The 24,359-nt window shown below is 41.8% G+C and overlaps 1 protein-coding gene across 4 annotated transcripts in view; it reads right to left on the bottom strand.

Annotated features, from left to right (window-relative positions):
• Window positions 1-3,143: 3,143 nt before the first annotated feature.
• SYNPO (synaptopodin) overlaps window positions 3,144-24,359 on the bottom strand; it is a 141,065-nt gene continuing 119,849 nt past the window's right edge. For all 4 annotated transcript variants that reach the window (XM_040345039.1, XM_040345040.1, XM_040345037.1 and 1 more), the window contains one exon: window positions 3,144-4,165. In XM_040345039.1, coding sequence (XP_040200973.1) covers window positions 3,632-4,165 — 534 coding nt within the window. In that variant the 3' untranslated portion in view covers window positions 3,144-3,631. The remainder of the gene's footprint in view (window positions 4,166-24,359) is intronic.

Raw genomic sequence — 24,359 nt, 5'->3', positions numbered from 1 at the left:
TATATATATATAAATATATATATATATATCTAGATATATCTAGATATATATGTATATACAGGGCAGCCATCAGAAAGTTTGGGGCCCCTTACATGGCTATCGACGTCCCATCCCATGTCCTCCTCCTTCACCATCCCTTTTCCAGTCTGATCTCCCCCATCCCATGTCCTCCTCTTCCAGTCCCATCTCCTCCATCTAATGTCCTCCACCCTCCTACAGTCCCATCTCTTTCATCCCATGTCCTCCTCCTCCAGTCCCATTTCCTCCATCCCATGTCCTACTCCTCCAGTTCCATTTCCTCCATCTCATATCCTCCTTCTCCTCCAGTCTTATCTTCTCCATCCCATGTCCTCCTCCAGTCTTATTTTCTCCATCCCATGTCCTCCTGCCCCAATCCCATTTCCTTCATCCTATGTCCTCCTTCTCTTCCAGTATCATCTCCTCTATCCCATGTCCTCCTCTTCCAATCCAATTTTCTCCATTGCATGTCAGCCCTCCTCTATCCAATGCCCTCCTCATCCTTCAGTCCCATCTCCTCCACCCCATACCCTCCTCCTTCACCGGTTGCATCTCCTTCATTCCATGTCCTCTTCCAGTCCCATCTCCTCCATCCCATGTCCTCTTCCTTCAATCTCATTTCCTCCATCCCATGTCCTTATGCTCCTCCAGTCCTATTTCCTCCCCCTCCAGTCCCATCTTCTCCATCCCATGTCCTCCTACTCCAGCCCTATCTCCTCTATCTCATATCCTTCTCCTCCTCCTCCATCCCAAGTTGTCCTACTACAGTCCATCTTCTTCATCCTCCTCCTCCTCCATCCCATGTCTTTTTCCTCCTCCTCCAGTCCCACCCCCCCATCCCATGTCCTTTTTTCTCTCTCATCTCGATCTCTATGTATTATGTATAGGCTGTCCCCTCCTGATGGTGGCCCTGTGTATATATATATATATATTCATTCATTTTTTTTAAGCGCTATATAAATCCTGTATAATAATTTTATATATATATATATATATATATATATATATATATATATATATATATATATATATATATATATAAATAAACTATATATACATAATTATCTAGATCTATATATATATATATATATATATATATATATATATATATATATATATATATATTTGCAAGGAGTAGAGGTATTTGCATTTGAATTCGTAATAGCTTCTTGCAATCCACTGTACCGCAGAGCTCAGACTGGGTAAGTGCACAATCAGTTGCATTCTGATAGAAAGAGAGAAAAGAGTTGTAGAGATTTAATCAGTTTGCTGCTTCTTCCACTGTCCAGTGATATCCTGAAGATAGGCAGGAGATCTGAATGTACAAGTATAATTAAATTGCAGCAGAAAAAAATCAGGTCTCTTAGCTGTGATGTATAAGGCCTCGTACACATGACCGAACATGTCTGCTGAAACTGGTCCGCAGACCAGTTTCCGTGGACATGTTCGGTCGTGTGTACGGCCGACCGGACAATTTTCCGGCGGATCGGACAGGTTTCCAGCGGACAAATGTTTCTTAGCATGCTAAGAAACATGTCCGCTGGAAGCCTGTCCGTCGGACATGTTCGGTCATCTGTACGACTCACCGGACATGTCCACTCGGCCAAAAGCCCTTGCATGCATCGAAGTGATTCGACGAATGCTTGGAAGCATTGACCTTCCAGGGTCGCGCACATCGCCGCGTCATCATCGCGGCGACGGCGCGGCCACATCACCGCGTTAGCTGTCCGCGGGAAATTTGGTCTGATGGTGTGTACAGCCATCAGACCAAAATCCGGCAGCGGACATGTCCGATGAAAATGGTCCGCGGACGGTTTTCATCGGACATGTCCCGTCGTGTGTACGAGGCCTAAGTGTCAGGAGTAGATAGAAATACAAAATACAGACAGCAGCATCTCCTTCTGAACACCTGCAATCCACTGCTCTACCGCCTATGTGCAGTGGATCACTTTTCAGTAGGACAGTAAACTTGCTGCCAGTGTGAATGAGGCCTAACTGAAACAAGTACATTTATCCGTCCCACTCTTCATTTAACTGGACATTTAAACATTACATTTTTTTTTTGCGTTCTCTGCAAAGAAAATAAAAAAAACATTTGCGTAACTGAATGTCACATATCAAGCACCCAATTTACTGATATATTTGTGAATATTACAAGATGCAATTCACTACTGGATAAATCAATTAGATGTGTATTGCAGTGATTTAAGCAACCTGTTTCTCTGTCTCTTTTAAAATCCTTCACAAGCTAGCCATGTTGTTGCTGGCTACAGACAAGTGTGCCCTTTTTATTTAAAACACCATTAAATACCATAAAGTACCTTTAGTTTCCTAAAACTGTCTATCTTTCTTTGGCATGTTGCTTCCTTTTCTTAGCTGAAGAAATCGTATTTTATTTCATTCATAGTGTCCCCAGGTCTTGTGTGCACCTTCTTCGCAGTGGACAGTTAAAAGCAATTATAGTGCATTGATAAATGTGCAGTGACAAAAGCCTATGCATAGAATACTGAGAGGTTTTTATCAGTGCAAAGGCAGATGTGGAAATGCCTTCACAGTTAAGCCCATTACATCCACCCTCTGGATTGTCTTGATATCGAATTATGTATAACGCTGGCCACGAACAGATTTTTGTCTAAGAAGAAACCGGATTGGTTATCCTAGATGGTCAGCAAGCACCACTGATCATCATGTATTCCTCCCAGTTAAAATAATGTTTTTACTCATGGATTTCCAGTCATTTTTGTAGTCTTTTCTAATATTTGTTGTCAATCGCCAAACCAATCCACCTGAATGCTGTGTATGACTACAAGTTTGTTTCCTTGGGCTCTCAAATGTTAAAGCTTTTCCGGCATGTTGAAGGATTAGTTTAAGATCTTCATTACTTGGAATGATCCGCACTTAGCCTTTTACATTTGAAGATTGTTATCAGCAGAGGTTAAATCTTTTTGCTAGGTAGTCCGAAGCAATTGTCTCGTATTCGCCTAACAAAATGTTCTGCACGTTACAAAAGTAAATTCTTGCAAAACCTGTCCATCATATTTTGTAGGTAATTGAAGCCGTCTGCTGATTAATTTTCCACAAAGCTATACATATATGACAATAAAGGTCCACAGTCAGTTGTTTGGAAAAAAAAAAGCTTCAATATTACAAATGTTCCTTATTGTTCCAGTAATAATTCTTTATTTCAAAACTCATATTGTTGCCTCCAAAATGCGATTAATAATACAGTTATTCCATTTAGTTTTATAACTCGTGTCTTAAAAAATAAAATGCTGGGATTAAAATATTAATAAAAAAATGGAGGTTTATTTGACTTTATACAATTTACAGTGTTCATGAGAAACTACTTTGAAATATATTGCTCAGCAGTTACGGGAATTATTCATGGTTTATTTAGGTTTAATGTCAGTGAATGCTTAGACTTCTGTTGAGTTTTACCCTGTGAAGTCAGAACTGATCCATTTTAAATGTATTTTTAAGATTTAAATTTTTAATTCCCAAATGTTTGTAGTTTAAATCTAAAAGCCTATTTGGCAGTATAGGACATGGAAAGCTGTTTGTGCTCCAGAAGGTTGATTTGGTATCTAATAGTACTGGAGCTGGACAGAATCATTTATGGGGTGTAAGCAAAGGGTGAGCTAGAGGGTAGACTATCTCGCTTCCCTCGCATGCTACCATACCACCCCTTTGGTGAGAATGGAATGCTACGAAATCCTGGAGATTTTGCTCCAGAATCCTCTGATTCCATTGAGATATCTGAACCAGTTGGTGACCGTCTGGCTCTAGGTGTAGCAGGCAGAGAAGATCCATTGCCAACTGGCAGACTCCAGGGTGACGTAATATGAAGAGGAGACTGCGGACTAGTAACCCCCCATGGTGAAGCATTCTTGCGCTTTGCTGCATTGATGATATTTCTGGCAATAAGTGCTTTCATCTGATTTCCTACTCTAAGGTCATTCTCCATTCGTACAGGTGATGGGGATGGTGAACGGTCACTCCAAGCAGGTGACATGGACCGGGGTGGAGGACTCTGTATAACTGAACTCTCATCATAGCTCTGCAGGGAAGATGTACCCCATCCATCCAATGATCCTTGATGCTGAAGAACTCTATTGCTCGTGGTCCCCGGGACAAATTCTCGAAATTTCTGTGGGGGAAAAAATGAATTAATTTAAATAAAACAGTAGAACATGAATAACAATTTACCAAAAAAAATATGTCTATATGATAGCTTATGACCTAAATCCCAGGCCACACAGCTGTAATCCACCCTTACTGGGAACCCCAATTACCCAACGTCAATCAAAATTTGATTGGGTATTCATATAAAGGCATCAAGTGACAGTCCTGCTAAAGCCTGAATGCTCAGAAGTTGCTTTAAGTCATATACACAGCAAAGTGAAATGCAACTAAAGTATCATAAAATACTGTATATGGTGGATAATATTGAAAATACCCCATTATGATTTTCCTGGGGGTTATGTGCAATTGTCATTGTGCCTCAACTAATGACAATGTTCTGGGGTCTATATATAGCAGATTTTCTCAACCAGGGGTCTATGGAACCCTATGGTTTCTCCAGAGGCTGTTAGCGGTTCCTTGACCAAGGAGCAATTTCTGCCTCTCAGATAAGTTCCCACTGACACAATTGATCATTTTAGCTATCTGTAAGAGGGTAACCCTTCCCAATGGCCACAAGTGTAGGGAGCATTCTTCCCACTGACCATCTCACTAATGTATCATGAGTTGTAGATACAGTAATTTTTAGCAGGGGTTCCCTAAGACCGGAAAGTTATTTCAAGAGGTGAAAAGGTTGAGAATGGCTGATATATAGGGATCTCTTACCTTTCAACTATTTTGGGGGCCACTACCTTCTAAATAAATGTAATGAGCATAATTTAAAAATGACTAATAACGGCTAGTTCACACCGTGTTGATGGTTGAAGTGCTATTCCAAATGCACATCTTCTGAGTGAATCTGCCCTACAGTGCACCACAGCACACTATAACACACAATGGGGGCTATTTACAAAAGGCAAATCCACTGTGCACTGCAAATGCACTTAAAAGTGTAGATCGCTGTAGCTCTGAGGGGAAGCTCTGAAATGAGGGGAAGCTCTGCTGATTTTATAATCCATTCATGTGCAAGCAAAAATGCTGTTTTTTTTTTTCTTGCATGTCCCCCTCAGATCTACAGCGACTGCATTTGAAAGTGCACTTTCAGATGCACTTGCAGTGCACTTTTAGTGCAAAGTGGATTTGCCTTTTGTAAATAACCCCCAACGTCTCTTATAAAGTACTATATATATATATATATATATATATATATATATATATATATATATATATATATCCTATTCCAAATGTGCAGTTACTTTAAAACATTAAAAACTTTCCTTTTCACAACTTTCCAATTTCCCCCTGCTTTACATGTGTGCCAAGTTGGACACTAATAACTTTTCCTAATCTATAATTCCTGTAAAAAAGCTTATACCTCTGACCTTTATAAGGTGCCATGTAAATTTGACTTTAGCCTCAGATGGAAAACGACTTGTGTCCCCCCCCCCCCCTTTCAATGGGCCGTAGTGTTAATTCTGTACTCCTGTGCCTGCGACTGACCCTATGTCTCCTGGCAATATTAGGAATTGCTCCCTACACCCTGTTTTCAATTGTGTTGTTCGTTTGGGGAGTGTTACGTAATGAAACTAGATATTTGTATACTTAAGATGTAATTTACAGCCCTGCCCTTTCACAAGATTGAAGCATAATGTTTTTCTAGTTTGATGTCTGCTGGCTTAACACAATATAGCAATGCATGTAAGTCCTCAAACAAAGTACTACTGATACGTGAATATAAGACTTGTAAGTTAAACATATTAAAAATAGTTGGAAACATGTGTAGCACACTGATGTTTAGGCAGGGTTGGTAGTAAATTTAGTTTGCCAGGCGGTAGTTGCCCTGGTTAATTGTTAGTAGATCTACTGATTACTCTCTAGTTCTGAGCTTGCTGCACCTTCTCTCTTCTGTGGCTAGGTGACGTTATGCGGGTGACAATAGATAGACAAGGGCTATCCACCTTGTTACCGGAGACCACTGTCAGTAAGCTGGAGCTAGTACCAGAGTGGTCTTCTCACCAGCTGGGGATGGTTAAGAAGTAGAAAAACTTCAGCAGGTGCCAAGCCAGGGACCCAGCGGGACAGCAGAGGTGAGGCTTGAGGAGCATCAGTGAGTGCCAAGCCAGGGACCTAGCGGGTCAGAGGGGGTGATGCTTGAGGAGTATCTGTGAGTGTCAAGCCAGGGACCTAGCAGGGAAGCGGTGGTGACGCTTGAGGAAGATACCAAGTTATGGAAGTGGAGGAGCTCCGGGGATCCAGTGGCGACTGGGTCTGAGAGTCTAGTGAGAGACTGGGAGCTTGGTGAGTAAAGAGGCCGTAACCCTCTCTCCCACAGTTCTGTTAAGAGACAATAAATCTCTTTTGCATTCAAAAAGTGTCTGCTGCCCATCACTCCGTCTTGCATCACACCCACCATGCCTTGTAACCCACTCTACAAAGACGGATGTCAGTTCTCCCTAACTCTGGAGGTCACCATTAGGCTTTTGGAGGTCTGGGACCTTGCTACACATGCATCCATTATTTAAAGGTATACTCTATATTGTCTTTCATCCTTTAACAGGACACAACAGTGTAATTGCCATGTTGTATATCCCATTTGTCCTGTGGGTCTCCAATTCTGGCCTAGTAATTCTGCAGCCATCAGTCCTAATACAAAGACATGTAGATTTGAAATGAGCTCAACCAGCACAATATGAGTAGAAAGAGGCTGTAGCCCCACCAGAAATATTCTGGAAAATTCGTTTTTTTTTCCCAGTTGTGTAAAATGTTCTTCGATTTTTGGTTTCCTGGTAATGTTTTCTGGGTAATATTTTACTTTTTGCATGGAGCGGATCTTTAGAGTTAACCTATTCACTAATCATGCAGGGCAAATCAACATCTTTAATGTCCCCCTTCCCAGCAACACGATTTCCCTTTTTTTTCTACTACCCTGCTGCTCTGTTTGACCACCAGAAAAGGAAACCTTGTGGAAGCTCCAAATCACTCTAGTTTGATCCTTTACACTAGCGCTGCCATATGAGAGGCAGGGAAGTGAATTACATAGATCCACTATGGAGGAAAATGATGTATAGGAGCTGGAGAAGAGGGTATTAAAGTGAGCCAGTTGCATTGTCATCTGGCCCCGTACACACGTCCGAGGAACTCGACGGGCCAAACACATCGAGTTCCTCGTCGAGTTCGGTGTGGAAGCCGCCGAGATTTCGGCGGGCCGACTTTCCTCATTGAACAACGAGGAAATAGAGAACATGTTCTCTTTTCGGCCCGACGAGTTCCTCGTCGGCTTCCTCGCTGAAAATTGTACACACGACCGAGTTTCTCGGCAGAATCCAGCTCCGACCGAGTTTCTGGCTGAATACTGCCGAGAAACTCGGTCGTGTGTGCGGGGCCTAAGGGCAAAGCTTAGATTTGCTTTAAGTCACGTGCCTATAGGCATAACTATGTAACTATGTAACTATAACTTCAGTGTTGTTTCTGATATTTTGATGTATCTACTGCTTACCATGCTTCTACCAAACACAGTTACATCATCACCTCCAATAATATTATTTAGTGCAGTATTGTTAAAGGCCATCAGAAACAAGTGAGAAAGCCAAATATGGTCCAAAAGTTGCCAATCTACACACATGACTGCCAGTTTCATATCGGCTGCCATATCTACTAACATTCCCGACTACACATATGATAATACTATCATTTTAGGCTTTTTGTGATTTAAATCTTCAACATGCTGGAGTTTTGAATTTGCTGCTTTCATTTTGTATACCTAATTAATCAGAAAGCAAGCATTTTTGTTCCACTGTTAGTTTATCTTTATTCAGCTGTCAACTCATTTTTTCAAAGGGTAACTCCATCTAAAGTGTATTTTATGTGGGTATGGGCAAGTGAAATTACATACTGTCTTGTTATATATCTAGGAGGCTTCACTGGTAAAATCCCCCACCAGAAATCCCCATTCTGCCCAACTGTCATAAAGAAAATAAAGTCAGCAAGTAGAAGCATACTCCTTAACTTGCATCTATTATGTTTGATGTGTCAAAACAATTCCATGTATGAAGGTAAAAATTGTGGACAGCTGGCATTCATTGCACCACAAGCTGGGTCATAAACACTTACACAGTTATGTGTGAAAGCAAATAATACATTCTGTGCAAGCATCGCTAACATTCCAAAGACGTGCCTTTGTAATGTATGTATATACAATCTCTATGTTTTTTTACCTGAATTTAATGCAGAGTTACAGAAATAATTATATAGGCCCCCATTCATAAAATGCCTTGTAGTTTTTACAAATAAATACAAGGCTTTATCTGCTTGGACAAGGTGGAGAGAAGCAGCAGGTGTCATATTCTCTGAATGGCCCATTAATCAGAGAAGCAGCCAAGAGGCCCATGGAAACTCTGGAAGAGCTGAAGAGATCCACAGCTCAGGTGGGAGAATCTGACAATTATTAGTCGTGCACTCCAAAAATCTGTCCGAAGGACAACAGACCAATGAAACTGGACTTCAGGCCGTTTTCATCGGTTTGGACCGACCGTGTGTACGCGGCCTTAGAGTCTGCAAAAGACTTAAGACTGGGGTGAAGGTTCACCTTTCAGCAGGACAACAACCCTAAGGCCCCATGCACACGAGACGCTGCTAAACTCGAGTTCAGAGGCATTTGGGCATTTTTTTCAACTGCCCCTGAACACATTTAATGTTATCCTATGTGTCCATGCACACAATCACGTTTTTTGGCGTTTTAAAGCAGTTGGGTTTATGTCCGTTTTTTCACTCGCAAAATGTTGGGTTCAGAAGCGTTTTATTTTTGCGTTTTAAACTTTGGGAGGGTCTACAATGTCTTTGAGATAAGCGCTGACAGCCGCAAACGTGATAAAACGCCGCTAATCGCGGTAAAACGCGATTAGTGTTTGTAATTGCTTCTCGTGTGCATAGGGCCTAAACACACAGCCAGAGCTACAATGGAATGGTTTAGATCAAAGCATATTCATGTGTTAGAATAGCCCAGTCAAAGTCCAGACCTAAATTCAATTGAGAATCTGTGGCAAGACTTGAACATTGCTGTTCACAGACACTCTCCATCCAATCTGACAGCTTGAGCCATTTTGCAAAGAATGGGCAAAAAGGTAATTCTCTTGATGTGCAAAGCTGGTAGAGACATACCCAAAAATACTTGCAGCTGTAATTGCAGTGAAAGGTGGTTGTACAAAGTATTGTCTCAGGGGGGCTGAATACAAATGTATGCCACACTTTTCACATATTTATTTGTAAACATTTTTTACAAACATTTATAATTTTCCTTCCACTTTACAATTATTTGCCACTAGGGATGGTCCCGATGTTCAAGTTGAACGTAAGTACATTTTTTTGCCAACTTACATTCGTTCAACTTGGTTTGAGGTACTGTGCATTGAAAAACGATTCATACCTCTTACATTTTCCACATTTTGTCATGTTACAAACAAAAACATAAATGTACTTTATTAGGATTTTATGTGATAGACCAACACAAAGTGGCAAATAGGGATGGGCCGAGCACCACCCAGTTTGGTTTGCACTAGAACACCTCGAACAGGCCAAAAGTTCTAGCGATCCCCTATTAAAGTCTATGGGACACAGACATAAAAAATCGAAGGTCCTCCTTTTAAAGGCTTATATGCAAGTTATTGCCATAAAAAGTGTATGGGGACCCGGGTACTGCCCTAGGGGACATTTATCAATGCAAAAAAAAGTTTTTTAAATGATTGTTTTTTCAAGAGCAGTGATTTTAATGATGCTTAAAGTGAAACAATAAAGAAATTATATTCCTTTAAATATCGTGCCTGGGGGGGTCCCCTTAGTCTGCCTGTAAAGTGGTGCATATGTGCAATGTATAAAACATGCCACAGCAATAATGACATTTCTAAAGGAAAAAAGGTCATTTAAACTTGCTCACTACTGTAATGTATTGCAGTCTCTCAGCAATATAGATGAAAAAAACAGCGTGGGGTCCCCCCCAAAATCCATAATAGACCCTTATCCAAGCATGCAGCCCGGCAGGTCAGGATGGGGGAGGGGGGCGAGAGAGTGCACCCCCCTCCTGAACCATACCAGGCCACATGCCCTCAACATGGGGGTGGGTGCTTTCGGGCAGGGGCTCTGCGTCCCCCACCCCAAAGCACCTTTTCAATAATTTACTTGATTTCTTATTAAAGTAGTGGTCTCTTCATAGGTCTGATGTGCCCACTGCTGAGCCAGAACCACAGCTCAGGAAAGAGCTATAGGTCTGGCTCAGAAGGAGATGTGTTGCACCCCTGCAGAAAGAATACTGTTTTCCCACAGAAAGCAAGGGGCCTTCTCTGCAGCATGCTGGCAGGGGACAGACTTTTCTACTCGGGCTGTGGCTGCTTTAGATAGAACACAAACTGTAGGGCTTTGAACACCATCTGTTTTGATGTGCTGGGAGTATTTTAAACTGATTTAATTCAACTAAGGCTTCATGTACACTAGTGTTTTTTAAGCTCCTAGATTCTACTATGAGCATTTTCTTCTGCTCCTAGAGGCTAATATTTTATCCTATGTGTCCATGCACACGATTTTTTGCTAGAGGCATTTTTTAAGCTTTAGCTTGTAGCAGCAGAAAATAGTTTTGGAAGTGTTTTCCTGGCAGAAAAAAAATCCTAAATGTTTCTAGTCGCTACTAAAAGGCTCCTAACAGCTTTTTTCAAGCTTTTTTTTTTTTCTTTGTGTACTGTAAAAACACGAATAAAACGCTAACGCTCCTAAAAGCTACTAAAACGTTACTACTAGCCGGCAAAAACACTTTATTATCATTATCTTTCATCCAGCTTTTTTTTTTTTTTTTTTTTGAGCTTATAAAAAAATGCTAGTGTGCATGGAGCCTTATGCCCCGTACACACCATCACTTTATGTGATGAAAAAAAACGACACTTTCTGTGAAGTAAAAAATGACGTTTTTGAAACTTCAATTTTCTAAGACGAAGTTGCCTACACACCATCGTTTTCTCACAATGATCTTGCAAAGTGAGGTTACGTTCCACCACGTTTTACCATTGAAGCTTGCTTCTGGGCATGCGTGGATGAAAAAACGTCTTAGAAAACGACGTTTTTTGCTACACACGGTCAATTTCTGTGAAGTAAAAAGTGCACTTTTGAAAAACGACACATAAAATTGAAGCATGCTTCAATTTTTTTCTGTCGTTTTTTACAAGACATAAAACGACGTTTTCCCCCACACACGGTCAATTAAAGTGACGTTTTTAAAAACGTCATTTTTTTTCATCACATAAAGTGATGGTGTGTACGCGGCATAAGACCCCTTTTACACTGAGGCGCTTTACAGGCATTTTTACGCTAAAAATAGCACCCGTAAACTGCCTTTTCTGCAGCCCCAGTGGCAAAGCACTTAGGCGGTGCGCTTGCAGGACTGGAAAAAAAAGTCCTGCAAGCAGCATCTTTGGGGTGGTGCGGGAGCGGTGTATACACTGCTTCTCCCCCGCCCCTGCCCATTGAAATTAATGGGCGCCGCTTTTTAAAGCGCCTTAAAAGCGCTATAAAAAGCAATGCTAAGCAGGCGCTTTTAACCCCTTCTGGGGGTTTAAAAGTGCACCATTAGTGGCGCCAAAGCACTGCTATAACAGTGATAAAGCGCTGCTAAAACTAGTGGCGCTTTACCGCTAAAGCCCGCACCACCCCAGTGTCAAAGAGGTCTTAAAGTTCTCCTAACTCCCTGTGGTATGTAGAGCAAACACAGATTTCACTGCCCTAAAATCCTAAGCAGTTTTGTCAGCCTTACCTTGTCTTCCCACTGGACCACAAAACACCACCCCCCTCTGCTCATCTCCATAACATAAGGGGACGTGTTCAATAGTCAAGCAGAGGAGGACTCAGGATAGACTGAAATTACCTCTTGGGATTTCAGTTTGGCATGGCAGCATTGTCAGCTCACTACAGTCATTTTGCTGTGACTGTCACACTTTTACTTGCTCATTCTTCCATATTTAGATTTTGTTTTTTCACAGATATGCGTGACCTCTAGTGGTGATCTGTATATGAAGAAATATACATGTTGAAAGGATATGAGCAACTTGACAACGTTCTAAATTTTGTGCCCGCATCCTTTCAACAGCAAACTTCTCAGTATAATTCAACACCTAAAAGGCAACCTGTCATTAGAAACACACATAGACTGCCATTGCTGACAGCCACTTTCTGAGTCATTAACCTGAAACCAGCATGCAGATAGAAGGCCAGACTGAAGTCCTAACTCCTGATATGTATATGTTTCAGGTCAGTGATCCTGAAAGCCTCAAAGCCATTGGATTAACAATAGCTGCTGGCAACTAGCATTTTTAGAGGGATCAATCAGCAGAGTTATCCTCCAAACAGGTCTGATTTAGAGAATGCTGATACCTATTGCAGATCTCATTTTGACAATGTCAGCTGCCTGGCTGTTATGCTGACCCACTGTTTTTAATACTGTCAAAACAAGCGGACAAATCAGTAGAGTCAAGTCGCAGATCCTTATATGCATACTTATTCTCAGTCACTGACTCAGTTATGAGAGTCAGAATGACAGCCACACAACTAGCATTTCCAGAAGTCAGCCATGGCAGCTTACATATTCTCTCTGTACAAGTTGACTGTAAGGACTGTTATGATTCATTAATTTAGATCTTCAATCTGTTAAAGTGTTACTAAATCCAGGACCCTGCATTCACTGTATCTGGTCACCCACATTACACAGAACATGGAAATTTGTTTTAATAAAAATAATCTGCTAAATACCTTTTCTCATCAGCAGTATATAGCAGTCTTGTAACTTCTATCAGTGTCTGATTAAAGCTTGTAGGAGGAGTTTTCATTCTCCCCCCTAATTGTCCTATGAGGCTACCCTCTGCCTGGACAGTGCTGATTGGTCCTGTGCTGATCACATGCACCCTCCCAAGAAAAAAACTCTAGCAATACACATCAAACTGAGCATGTGCAGTTTGTCCCCAAAGTTCTGTTTTATCAGCAGATAGATTAGTGACTGTGGAAGAAGGGGAGGATTAAGAAGACAGGATCAAACAGCCTTTTTACACAATGTAGAGAATTAACCCCTTCCACAGTGATTATAACAAGCCTGCTTTACTGCATATACAGGGCTAGATCCACGTTGCACAGCGTTTTTTTAAGTCCGGCGTAGCGTATCTCAGATACACTACGCCGCCGTAACTTACAGCGTATTTCCTGTATCCACAAAGAATTTGCGCCGTAAGTTACGGCGGCGTAGTGTAAATGTGGGGGCGTAAGGGCGCGCAATTCAAATCACTAAGTTGTGGGCGTGTTTTATGTTAATACGTCTTGACCTCACGTAAATGACGTTTTTTTTGAACAGCGCATGCCGTCCGTGGGGGTATCCCAGTTCGCATGCTCCAAATAAACCCGCAACAAGCCAATGCTTTCAACGTGAACGTAATTCTTTGCAAAGCCCTATTCGCGAACGTTTTAGGCAAACGACGTAAACAACCGAAAATTAGACGCTGGCCCGACGTCCATACTTAACATTGGCTACGCCTCATATAGCAGGGGTAACTTTACGCCGGAAAAAGCCTTACGGAAACGACGTAAAAAAATGCAGACGTACGTTTGTGGATTGGCGTATCTAGCTAATTTGCATACTCGACGTGGAAATCGACGGAAGCGCCACCTAGCGGCCAGCGGAAATATGCACCTTAGATCCGACGGCGTACTAAGACGTACGCCAGTCGGATCTAGCCCAGCTTCAGGTGTATCTTGTTTTGTGGATACAAAACAAAGATACGCCGGAGCAACCTAGAAGTTACGCGGCGTATCAATAGATACGCCAGCGTAACTGCTTCGTGGATCTGGCCCACAGACTGATTTTACTGTTGTGGGTTTAGTAACACTTTTACTAGAGTAAGGTCAGCCCTGCCTCATAGACTAAAAAAAAAAGAAATCACATTAAGGCGACCCTGTTGCCAAAGTCAAATACATTTTAAAGAAGTTCCCTGGAAAACAGGCTGTATATACGGTATTTTTAGAACCTATCCTGCTACCACCAGAGTTGCTGAGGAATTTTCTCCTGAAGTCAGCTGCAAAGCCGTCACTTCCTGGAGTGTCAAACTCATGTGTCTTCTGCAGTGCTCACTGGATCCTTCTGTCAACCTCTACATTGCTACTGTGATGGAACCAGTGAGCACTGCAGAGGAAACACAGGCGATCAACTCTCCTGGATGTAAGGGTTTCTCTAAACACTTTGGGGGGCAGTTCCTCAGCAACGGAGCAGGATACAGCAGTGAGGGCAACAGAAGAGGTACGTGTTTACAATCTTCTTTTCAGTTATCAGTTTTTCAATTTGACATTATCAACAGGTGACTTTAAGCTAATCACATTTACGTATATAGCTAAAAATAAGCTGTCTATGGCATACAAGGCTGGCAGCATAGACTTATAAACAGATCCCCGGATTGGGTGTGCCTATGTGCGAAAAGGATAATTGCGCTACACATATCAGGTATCACCATGCATGTCAGAGTTATAAAAAATATTTAAAGGGCCATAATTTACTGATAACTCTAAATGGATGACCTGTAAAGGCTTTTAAAGCTTCATTTATGAACAATTTTTATTCTACAAGATCTCTGCTTTCAGAAAATATATAATTTTTGGGGGGTTTAATCACTTGCCGCCCGCCGTATAGCAAAATGACCGCGACAAAGTGGTTTAGTTATCCTGATTGGGTGTCATATGATGTGATCAGGATAAAAGAGTTGGCGCGCGCCCGTGGAGGTGCGCAGCGTGGCGATCGGAGGTGCTGTGTGTCAGTCTGACATACTGCAACTCCGATTGTAGTATGAAGCCTAGGAATTGGTAGGAAGTGCAAATATATGGTTTTCCTTGGTTCACGCTGACAGGGAGAGCCAAGCGGCAGCTCTTCCTGTCGGGGGGGGGGGGGAGGGCTGTGCTGATAATCAACACATTGATTATCAGCACAGCCCTCATCAAAAGGTGCCCATCACCTGCCAGCCTGTCTCCCTCTATAAAGCCTGTCAGTGCCCATAAAAGTGCCACTCAGCAATGCCTGTCAGTAGCTCCTCATCAGTGCTGCCTATCAGTGCCCATCGGTGCCTATAAGTTCGGCCCATCAGTGCCTATAAGTGCCGCCTATCAGTGCCATCAGTGGCGCCTATCAGTGCCCACCTTTTTTTTTTTTTCAAAATTGTTTGTGTTTTTCGTTAATAGCGCAAAAATTAAAAACCGCAGAGGTGATCAAATATCACCAAAAGAAAGCTCTATTTGTGGAAAATTATAAACATTTAGTTTGGGTACAGCGTTGCATGACCGCGCAATTCCTGGGCAGGAAGTGGGGGGAAAGTGTCTGGTATTGAAGTGGTTAAGTAATCTTCAATCCTAAAATGTGCATTATAACGCATTATAACGTGTATGCAAAAAAAGGAGGCCCTAACAGTGACAGCGCCAGTGGGTTAAAAAGCAGTGGTATGGAAGTGGTACCATCTTCCGCACCTCACAGACTACTAAAGTCACAATTTTGAATCCCACGGATCACTAACATAAATTTTACATGCCTTATACACACAATGCTCCAGCTCTCTGACAACCCCCCCCCCCCACACTTTGCATCAGACTGCTACCTTACACAGACTCATCATTTGACTCTCCACTCCTTATCCTGCCATGTACTTGAGCTCCGTGCTCCCTCCCACAGTCTGTGATCAGCGCTGCCATTGGAAGTCCCCTTCTTCTTCACCTCTCGCTCTCTGCACTACTTCTGCCGCCTCCCTCTGAGTTAACAGGAACCAGATCTACAGACGAGGCATCGAGTATTAATGAACACTGGCAGTATTGACTGTCAGCATGCATTGAGAACAACATTGAAAACAACATTGGGCGGTATACATCCTCCACAATGTTGATTTGTGGCAGAACCCCTGGGGACCACCAAAATTGTTTCATAGACCATCAGCGGTTGGTGACTGCTGGATTAAAGCACAGTAGTGTGCTTTTAAATGTGTATTGTGCTCTTCTGATTTTAGAAGTCCATATCGCCTCTCTGTTAAAAAGGGGGCCCCTGCAAAATGCTATAGATTCTCCTTTATAGGTTACTGTTAAATAGTGGTTTGTGGCTATTCCCAAGAATTACTCATTGTAAAATGTTTAACAAATGCCAGCTCAGTAATAAAAACTTTCTAGAAAATGTTTTTAAAATGATTGGCAACTATAGTTCTAAGTAGGTTGGTTAGTTGGCTCCTGATTAGTAGGGATAGTAACATTGCTGCTTTCTAATTAATTCCAAGGCCAACAAATCTCAGAGCCCCGTCTAAAAATATAACATATAATGATCCTGTCCTTCCTACAAACTAAGTCTGTCCAATTTGTGTTTTCTGTTCCTTTACAGGAAAATATATTCTAGTTGCCATTAGGGATTATTTCCATTCCAAGAAATGGCAAAATAATAAGGAACGTGTAACAAATGTTACTTCCTGTGAGTCCACTACCTGCACTTTTTCCATTTCTGTTTTTGTCATTGCAGTGTATATTAGGAAACGAAGGCGGAACATCACATGATTGTTTAAGAAACAAATAAAAAAAAAAGACCAAGATATTCCTTCAGCACAAATGACATTAGTGTCAAAATGAAAAATTACAGGTAAACAAAATTGATATTCATGGTATTATCAGATGGACTTGTGGCCATTTCATTTCGCTATCAATCTGCACAAAATAGTGAATTTATTAGGCAAGCAGCAATGTGCAGATGCCGCAACCAATCAGCATTTAAATTTTATTACTGAAGAAGGAAGAGTGAAAGATATTTGGCTGAAATCAAGTGCAAACAACTACACAAAACAACTATGATCGTGTCTAGTACACACGATCGGTTTTCCCATCGGGAAAACTGCTGTGTTTTTCTTTGGCCGGGAAAACCGGCCGTGTGTCTGCTCCTTAGCAGTTTTTCCGACAGGAAAACTGCAGTTTAAAAAATTAGAACATGTTCTCTTTTTTCTTGCCGCAAATCGCTGTGTTTTTTCCCCCACAGTTTTTCTATGGGAAACACTGTGAGGGAGCATACACACGGCCAGTTTTCCCGACCAAAGCTCTCCTGACAGTTTTCCTGTCGGGAAAACCGGCCGTGTGTACAGGGGAAAAGGGACCGAGCCGGTTCTCGGTTTTCCCCTTGGTTTCCCCGGCGGTCTTTTGACCATCGGGAAAACCAATAGTGTGTACTAGGCATGAGGGCTCGTTCACACCATACATGCATGAAAACTGATGGGAACTCATGGGAAAACCAACATCAGTTTCCATCAGTTTTCATGTGCGTCAGTTATGTGCCTTATTTACACCAATGTTGATGTCATGTCAGTTTTTTTCCCTTCCCATGCAGAAAAAATTGCCACGCGATACCAGTGTTGTGGTTGAAAAGGGCACATAGAGAACAATTTTTTTTGTGCCCTTGCAGGACGCGTGCAGAAGTGCTGACATCTCTGCACCATGGTGTAAACAAGGCCTAATGCCCTGTACACACGATCGGAATTTTCAATGGGATAAAGTCTGATGGAATTTTCCGTCGAAATTCCGTTCAAGCTGTCTTGCATACACACTCAGACCGAATTCCGACCATCCAAAGTGTGGTGACGTAAAACACTACGATGAGCCAAGAAAAAATAAGTTCAATGCTTCCTAAGCGATATTTGGCTCCTTTTGCTATACAATAAGAGGGTCAACTCCATCCGGTGAGTGGGGATCTTTACTTCACACGCAGTGATTTGATTATTGTTGCATATACAGCACAGTCCAATTTTGTATGCTGAAAATTTTACATATTGGACATCATTACACTTTGCTGGGACTGAGCACATCAATATTATTTGGACTTTAATTTCTTTCCTTTTGTTCAGCTTAGAATTGTATGTTGTATTACAGTGAATTATTTTTCACAGTCAAGCGCTGTTTGCACACAGAGCACACCACTCTTGTGGGTTTTGTTTGATTACTTGCTTTTATGGTGTGACAAAATCCAAAATTTGCTCCCCCATTGTCAACCTACGACAGGCTTATGATGAAGACTACGAGAGGCTATTTCAGCTCACATTGACCAAGTATGGTCAACAATGGTCACCATGATGAGTCCCGCCCTGAGAAATGACATGCAGTGATCACTGGAGAAAGTGGCTGCAAGAGATTGGGGCACTGGGACGCTTAGGATTTATAATATGTAGTATTTTAGAAAACTCAATGTAATTCAGTAAAGGTTCACAGCTACTTTAACGTTCAAGGATAATCCGTTGTAATTAATGGGTGGTTTCTCCCTGATCAAGCATATACATTATTAATCTAAAGATGAATAGAACATCAGAGCACTCCTAAATCCTAACATTAAACTTTTTACATTTAATAGTTCACACCATCTAATTGCAGCTGCATGCATTATTTTTGATAATGTGCTGCAACATACTATGGGGCAGATCCACAAAATCTAGTGATACGGCGCGTAATTTTAAAGTTCCCGCGTTGTATCTTTGTTTTGTATCTACAAAACAAGATACGGCTGCATCTGGGATCGATCCGACAGGCGTACGTCTTAGTACGCCGTCGGATCTTAGGTGCATTTTTTCCGCCAGCCGTTAGGTGTCGTTTCCGTCGAATTCCACGTCGAGTATGCAAATTAGCTAGTTACGGCGATCCACGAATGTATGTCCGGCCGGCGCATTTTTTTACGTCGTTTGCGTTCGGCTTTTTCCGGCGTATAGTTAAAGCTGCTATATGGTGGCGTACTCAATGTTAAGTATGGCCGTCGTTCCCACGTCGAAATTTGAATTTTTTATGTCGTTTGCGTAACTCGTTCACAAATAAGGATTTGCGTAAAATGACGTCACCGTCGTAAGCATTGGCTTGTTCTGGTTTAATTTCGAGCATGCGCAATGGGATACCCCCACGGACAGCGCATGCGCCGTTCAAAAAAAACGTTGTTTACGTCGGGTCACGACGTATTTAAATAAAACACGCCCCATTACATCCATTTGAATTCCGCGCCCTAATGCCGCCAAAGATACATTACGCCGCCGTAACTTACGGCGCAAATTCTTTGAGGATTCAAAAAAAAAAAAAGTTACAGGGCGTAGTGTATCTTAGATACGCTGCGCCCGGCGTAAAGATGCGCGGAGGTACGTGAATCTGCCTCTATATGTCCATCAGAAGGTTTGTTGGGCTGCCATTCATGGTTTTGCTATGGGACCCTATTACACATCCCTGTCACAGCAATGGATAGAAAATGCACTACAAAGAGAGGAACTAGGAAGTTTTGCTGACTTCACTGCCCCCTGGCTGTTGCAGATATTTGGTGTGCTAAGATCTCGCTGTGGGGGTCACAGCTATGAAGACCTGGTGGTAATCAGTGTTCATTTCTTAAGGAATGGGTTGCCTGCGAGTTATGCCGAGTACACACGATCAGTTCGTCAGATGAAAGCGGTCTGATGGACCGTTTTCATCAGACGAACCGATCGCGTGTGGGCCCCATCAGTTTTTTATCCATCAGTCAAAAAACTAGGAACTTGTTTTAAAATTATCTGATGGTTAAAAAACCGATCGGCTGTGGGTACGTCCATCGGTTAAAAATCCACGCATGCTCAGAATCAAGTCGACGCATGCTCGGAAGCATTGAACTTCATTTTTCTCAGCACGTCGTTGTGTTTTACGTCACCGTGTTGGACACGATTGGATTTTTAACCGATGGTGTGTAGGCACGACTGATCATCAGTCAGCTTCATCGGGTATCTGATGAAAAAATCCATCAGACCGTTTTCATCAGATGAACTGATCGCGTGTACAGGGCATCACTGCACTTCGCACATCATAACTGCTCTTTGTGCCTCCCAGTTCTTTAGAAGCAAGTTATACCCTTTACAGCAAGCTGTTATTTCGGTATACTATTTTCTGACCGTGTCACAGCTCAAATAGTAGTTGTTACCTTTTTTTTGGTTCTATATTTAGCAAAGATACTGAGTCCAATGTTTAAATGCCAGAATTGTAATATGCTACCCAAGAAGCTCTTAAAGTTTAACTGTCATACAATACTGAAAGTTTTTCAGCGTTGAATAACAGATACACATTAAAGGTCATGTTAAACATAAAAGTTACTGCATATTAAATGTCTACCATACAAAAACCCCCCTGTACAAAGCATTAGTACAACCTAATCTAAAATATGCAGTTCAGTTTTGGGCACCAGTTCAAATAAAGGATATCGGGGAGCTGGAGAAAGTGCAGAGAAGGGGAGCCAAATTGATAATAGGCATGAAGAAGCTCACCTATAAGTAACGATTAGCTGAGCTTAATTAATTCAGAGGCAATTAAAGGAGAGGTATAGCCAAAGCTTTTCTGCCCATACTTTTCCTATGGATCACAGGAGTGCAGTTCGTTCTGCAGTCATGTGATCCGACAGCTGAAGCCTGCTGTCGGCCTGATGTCACAGAGCTGGTCTAGGTTCTGAAAAGAACCTGACTATATGGTCGGTATCTGCCCAGAAGCCTGGTTTGGCACCTGGCTCGGCCTCTCAGCGATCTGCTGAGAGCCTGAGCCAGCCCCTCCCCTCCACAGCCCAGAGCTCCAGTGAGTGCTGGAGGGGAAAGCAGAGAGCTGTGATTAACTGTCACGGCTCTCTGCTCAGGGCAGAGAGATTTAATCCTGAACTTCTCTTTTAATGAAGGGGAGAGTGTGATCACCATATATTAATATTTATAGTGACCATGGTATAGAGGTATTCACTTTTAAGTCATTACAGAGGACAAGGGGGCACTCCTTACATCTGGAGGAAAACACGTGGAGAGGCTTCTTCACAGTAAGAGCTGTGAAAATGTCCAATAGAACTAGTTCTGGCCAGCTCAGTTGATTGTTTTATAAAAAGGGTTGGATGCTTTCCGAAATGCACAAAACATAACTGGATTTTACCATTTATAGGTAATAACACCAGGGGTTGTTGATCCAGGGAATATCCAATTGGCTTCTGTTTTTTTTTTCTATTTGTTTACTATATTTATGTTTTTTTCTATTAGTTGAACTGGGTTTTGTTTTCAACCCATGTAACAATATTGTTTTTGAAAATCTATCAGCAAAATCAGTCTGTGAACAAGCTATGCTTTTGCCTCCTTCAAAATTTGCTTTATATAATTATTCCAAAAGATGCAAGGAAAGCCCTTCCAATCCACACCATACAATCCTGGGCCTTTTTTCAAACCAACAGAAATTAGTTACATATTTGTTCCTGGCAACTAAACAAATGATAGCTAAAGCCTGGAAGAAGTCCATAGTCCATTTTCAAGAAATCATAGCCTGCATGCCAATGATGCTGGTTATGAAGAAATGATCCAGTATTCTAGATAATGCAAATTTTCTTAAAATATTGAAACCTAAAATATAGGAACCATGGCTTATTTATACCTTTCTATCTTTTAATTCATTTAGCCCGAGTTACCTATATTCAACTTGTAAGGCCCCATACACACGGGAGGATTTATCCGCGGATACGGTCCAGCGGACCGTTTCCACGGATAAATCCTCTCGAGGATTTCCGCGGATTTCTATGCGATGGAGTGTACACACCATCGCATTGTAATCCGCGCCGAAATCCTCTGGCGATGACGTGTCGCGCCGTCGCCGCGATTATGACGCGGCGACGTGCGCGACGCTGTCATATAAGGAATTCCACGCATGCGTCGAATCATTACGATGCATGCGGGGGATCCCTTCAGACGGATGGATCCGGTGAGTCTATACAGACCAGCGGATCCATCCGTTGGGATGGATTCCAGCAGATGGATTTGTTTGGCATGTCAGCAAATATTCGATCTGCTGGAATCCATCCCAGGGGAGAAATATCCGCGGAAACAGATCCGCTGGAGTGTACACACCATAGGATCTATCCGCTGAAACCCATTTGCTGGGATTTTTCAGCGGATGGATTCTATCGTGTGTATGGGGCCTTAGGCTCCTGGACCTGAATCTGAGAGGGATATATTCTTATGTATTTTTGCCAGTAACTAAACGCCCACCAGTCTTCGACCATTTCCCCCAATCGTGGCCCCCCAATCTCCTTTCTTAAAGCGATTGTAAAGGTTCTCGTGTCATACTTAGTACGTTTTAAAATGTGGTTTAATATATAAAAAATGGTTACAGGAAAAGCAAAAATGACATCCAGGGGGCTAATATAGCTTCAAAAACAGACTCGGGACAGAAAGACGTCACTTCCGGTCACGTGAGCTGTTCCTTGTTCCTTGGAACCATTTTTTATATATTAAACCACATTTTAAAACGTACTTCACTATTTGGAACTTCAATTCATTTTTCCCTAGTTTGACTCGCTGTTGTCGCGGATCCGTCGGGGAGCCACCATCTTTGTGAAGCCCAGCATAGCTCACAGCTGATGTCCACACAGCCACCACGCTGATCCGGAGAGGCCAGTCACACACCGTTCTAAGCAACAATCCCTTTGGGTCAAGGTAAGCGCTCTGAGAGCCCATTACCAGGAAGATCTGTTGGATTATTACATGCCCAATGAACAACACCATTCTATGAACTGTCTATTCATACACTCCATTGGATTCCCCAGTCACCAGCCACTAGGATCCATTGCTGTTTATTGCGCCAGCACTTTATACTATTTTGTCACTTATGTTTATTTATTAGGTTGATGTATTTACCTTCAAGCTGAATACTCTGATCACTTTAATTATCACATAGGCACTTTATCCAGTTTATTCATTAGACTGCTCAGTGTATTGTTTTTGCGCTCATCACCCCCTTTTCTTTTTTCATCCACAGAAATGTTTTAAGAGTAAAGATTATTGATTAGGTTGGAAAACATAATCTTTGCTTATCGTTTCCCCAAAATAGGAGTGGCGTTTGAGAACTTTACTGTTCTAATAAACTTTCATACATATAATAGCAGAATAAAGGTTATTGGGAGACTTATATCTGTAGTTTGCTTTAGAGACAGAAATTGTTTCACAGTGAAAATATAGCATAATCTTATTCACTGGACTCTTACTTTGGCATTAAAATATATCCTGGGGAAATCAATACTGTCTATCTCTACTAGGGCTTCATCTCTAAAACTATCTGAAAGATGTGCCTTTACTGACTATAGTAAATCGATTTCTTCTTTTCATTCTGCACTGAGAAAAAAATTTGAAAATGACAAGAGTAAAAAAATTAAAAAAAACATCAGCTTTAAACAAAGTAAAGTAGGTAGACTAATTGGTTAATACTTCCTGACATTGAAATCCTTAATGTATATAAGCCTGCCTAAAAGGAAAATCATGACACAAAGAAGAAGCAGAGACATATGCAAAAGGCACAATGATACAGAAAGTTTAGTTTTTTTTGTATCTATAGCAGATCATGTAAAATGAAATCAAGAAAGATCAAGCAAAAGTGTCAAAAGCAAAAGAACTTGTCCAGAATATTGCATAGAGGAAGTAAAAGATGAAGGCTTGAGTGCAGAACTTCAGAAATCCAAGCAGAGAGAAGAAGGTAGGGAGTCAATAGAAATATTCCTTCAAGTGATCTGATCTACTTTTCCTAATCAAAGTCCTATTTGACTGATTTATTAATAATTCACAGTTTAAAAATCTAGCTGGATTTTTAAGAAAATGTATTTTGCTAAGGTTATAGTAAAATATGACCTGATCTTAGGGCCTGATCCACAAAAGGGATACGCCGGCGTATCTACTGATACGCCGTCGTATCCCTGTTTCTATCTATGGAACTGATCCACAGAATCAGTTTCTCATAGATAGGCAGGAGATCCGACATGTGTAAGGGACTTACACTGTCGGATCTTAGGATGCAGTACCGCAGCCGCCGCTAGGGGCATTTCTCGTCGAAATCCAGCGTCGGGTATGCAAATTAGCACTTACGGAGATCCACAAAATTTTTAAGCTTCGTTTTTTCTCCGTAAGTATTAGTTTGCCGTCGCAAAATTAGGGCTGCTTTTACAAAGTGTAAAGTTAGTACACCATGTAAAAGTAGACCCTTCTTTCCCGCAACGCTGTAAATTTTTTTTTACATTTTTTTTTCCGACGCAACTTTTTTTACCCGGCGCGATTCACAAAACTCTGCGTAACGTAATTTTGCGCAATGCACGTTGGGAAAATCACGTCGGGAGCATGCGCAGTACGTCTGGCGCGGGAGCGCGCCTAATTTAAATG

This window comes from Rana temporaria, chromosome 3 (genome assembly GCF_905171775.1).
Source record: "Rana temporaria chromosome 3, aRanTem1.1, whole genome shotgun sequence".
Taxonomy (NCBI): Eukaryota; Metazoa; Chordata; class Amphibia; order Anura; family Ranidae; genus Rana; species Rana temporaria.
This window is presented reverse-complemented; position numbering and strand designations above follow the sequence as displayed.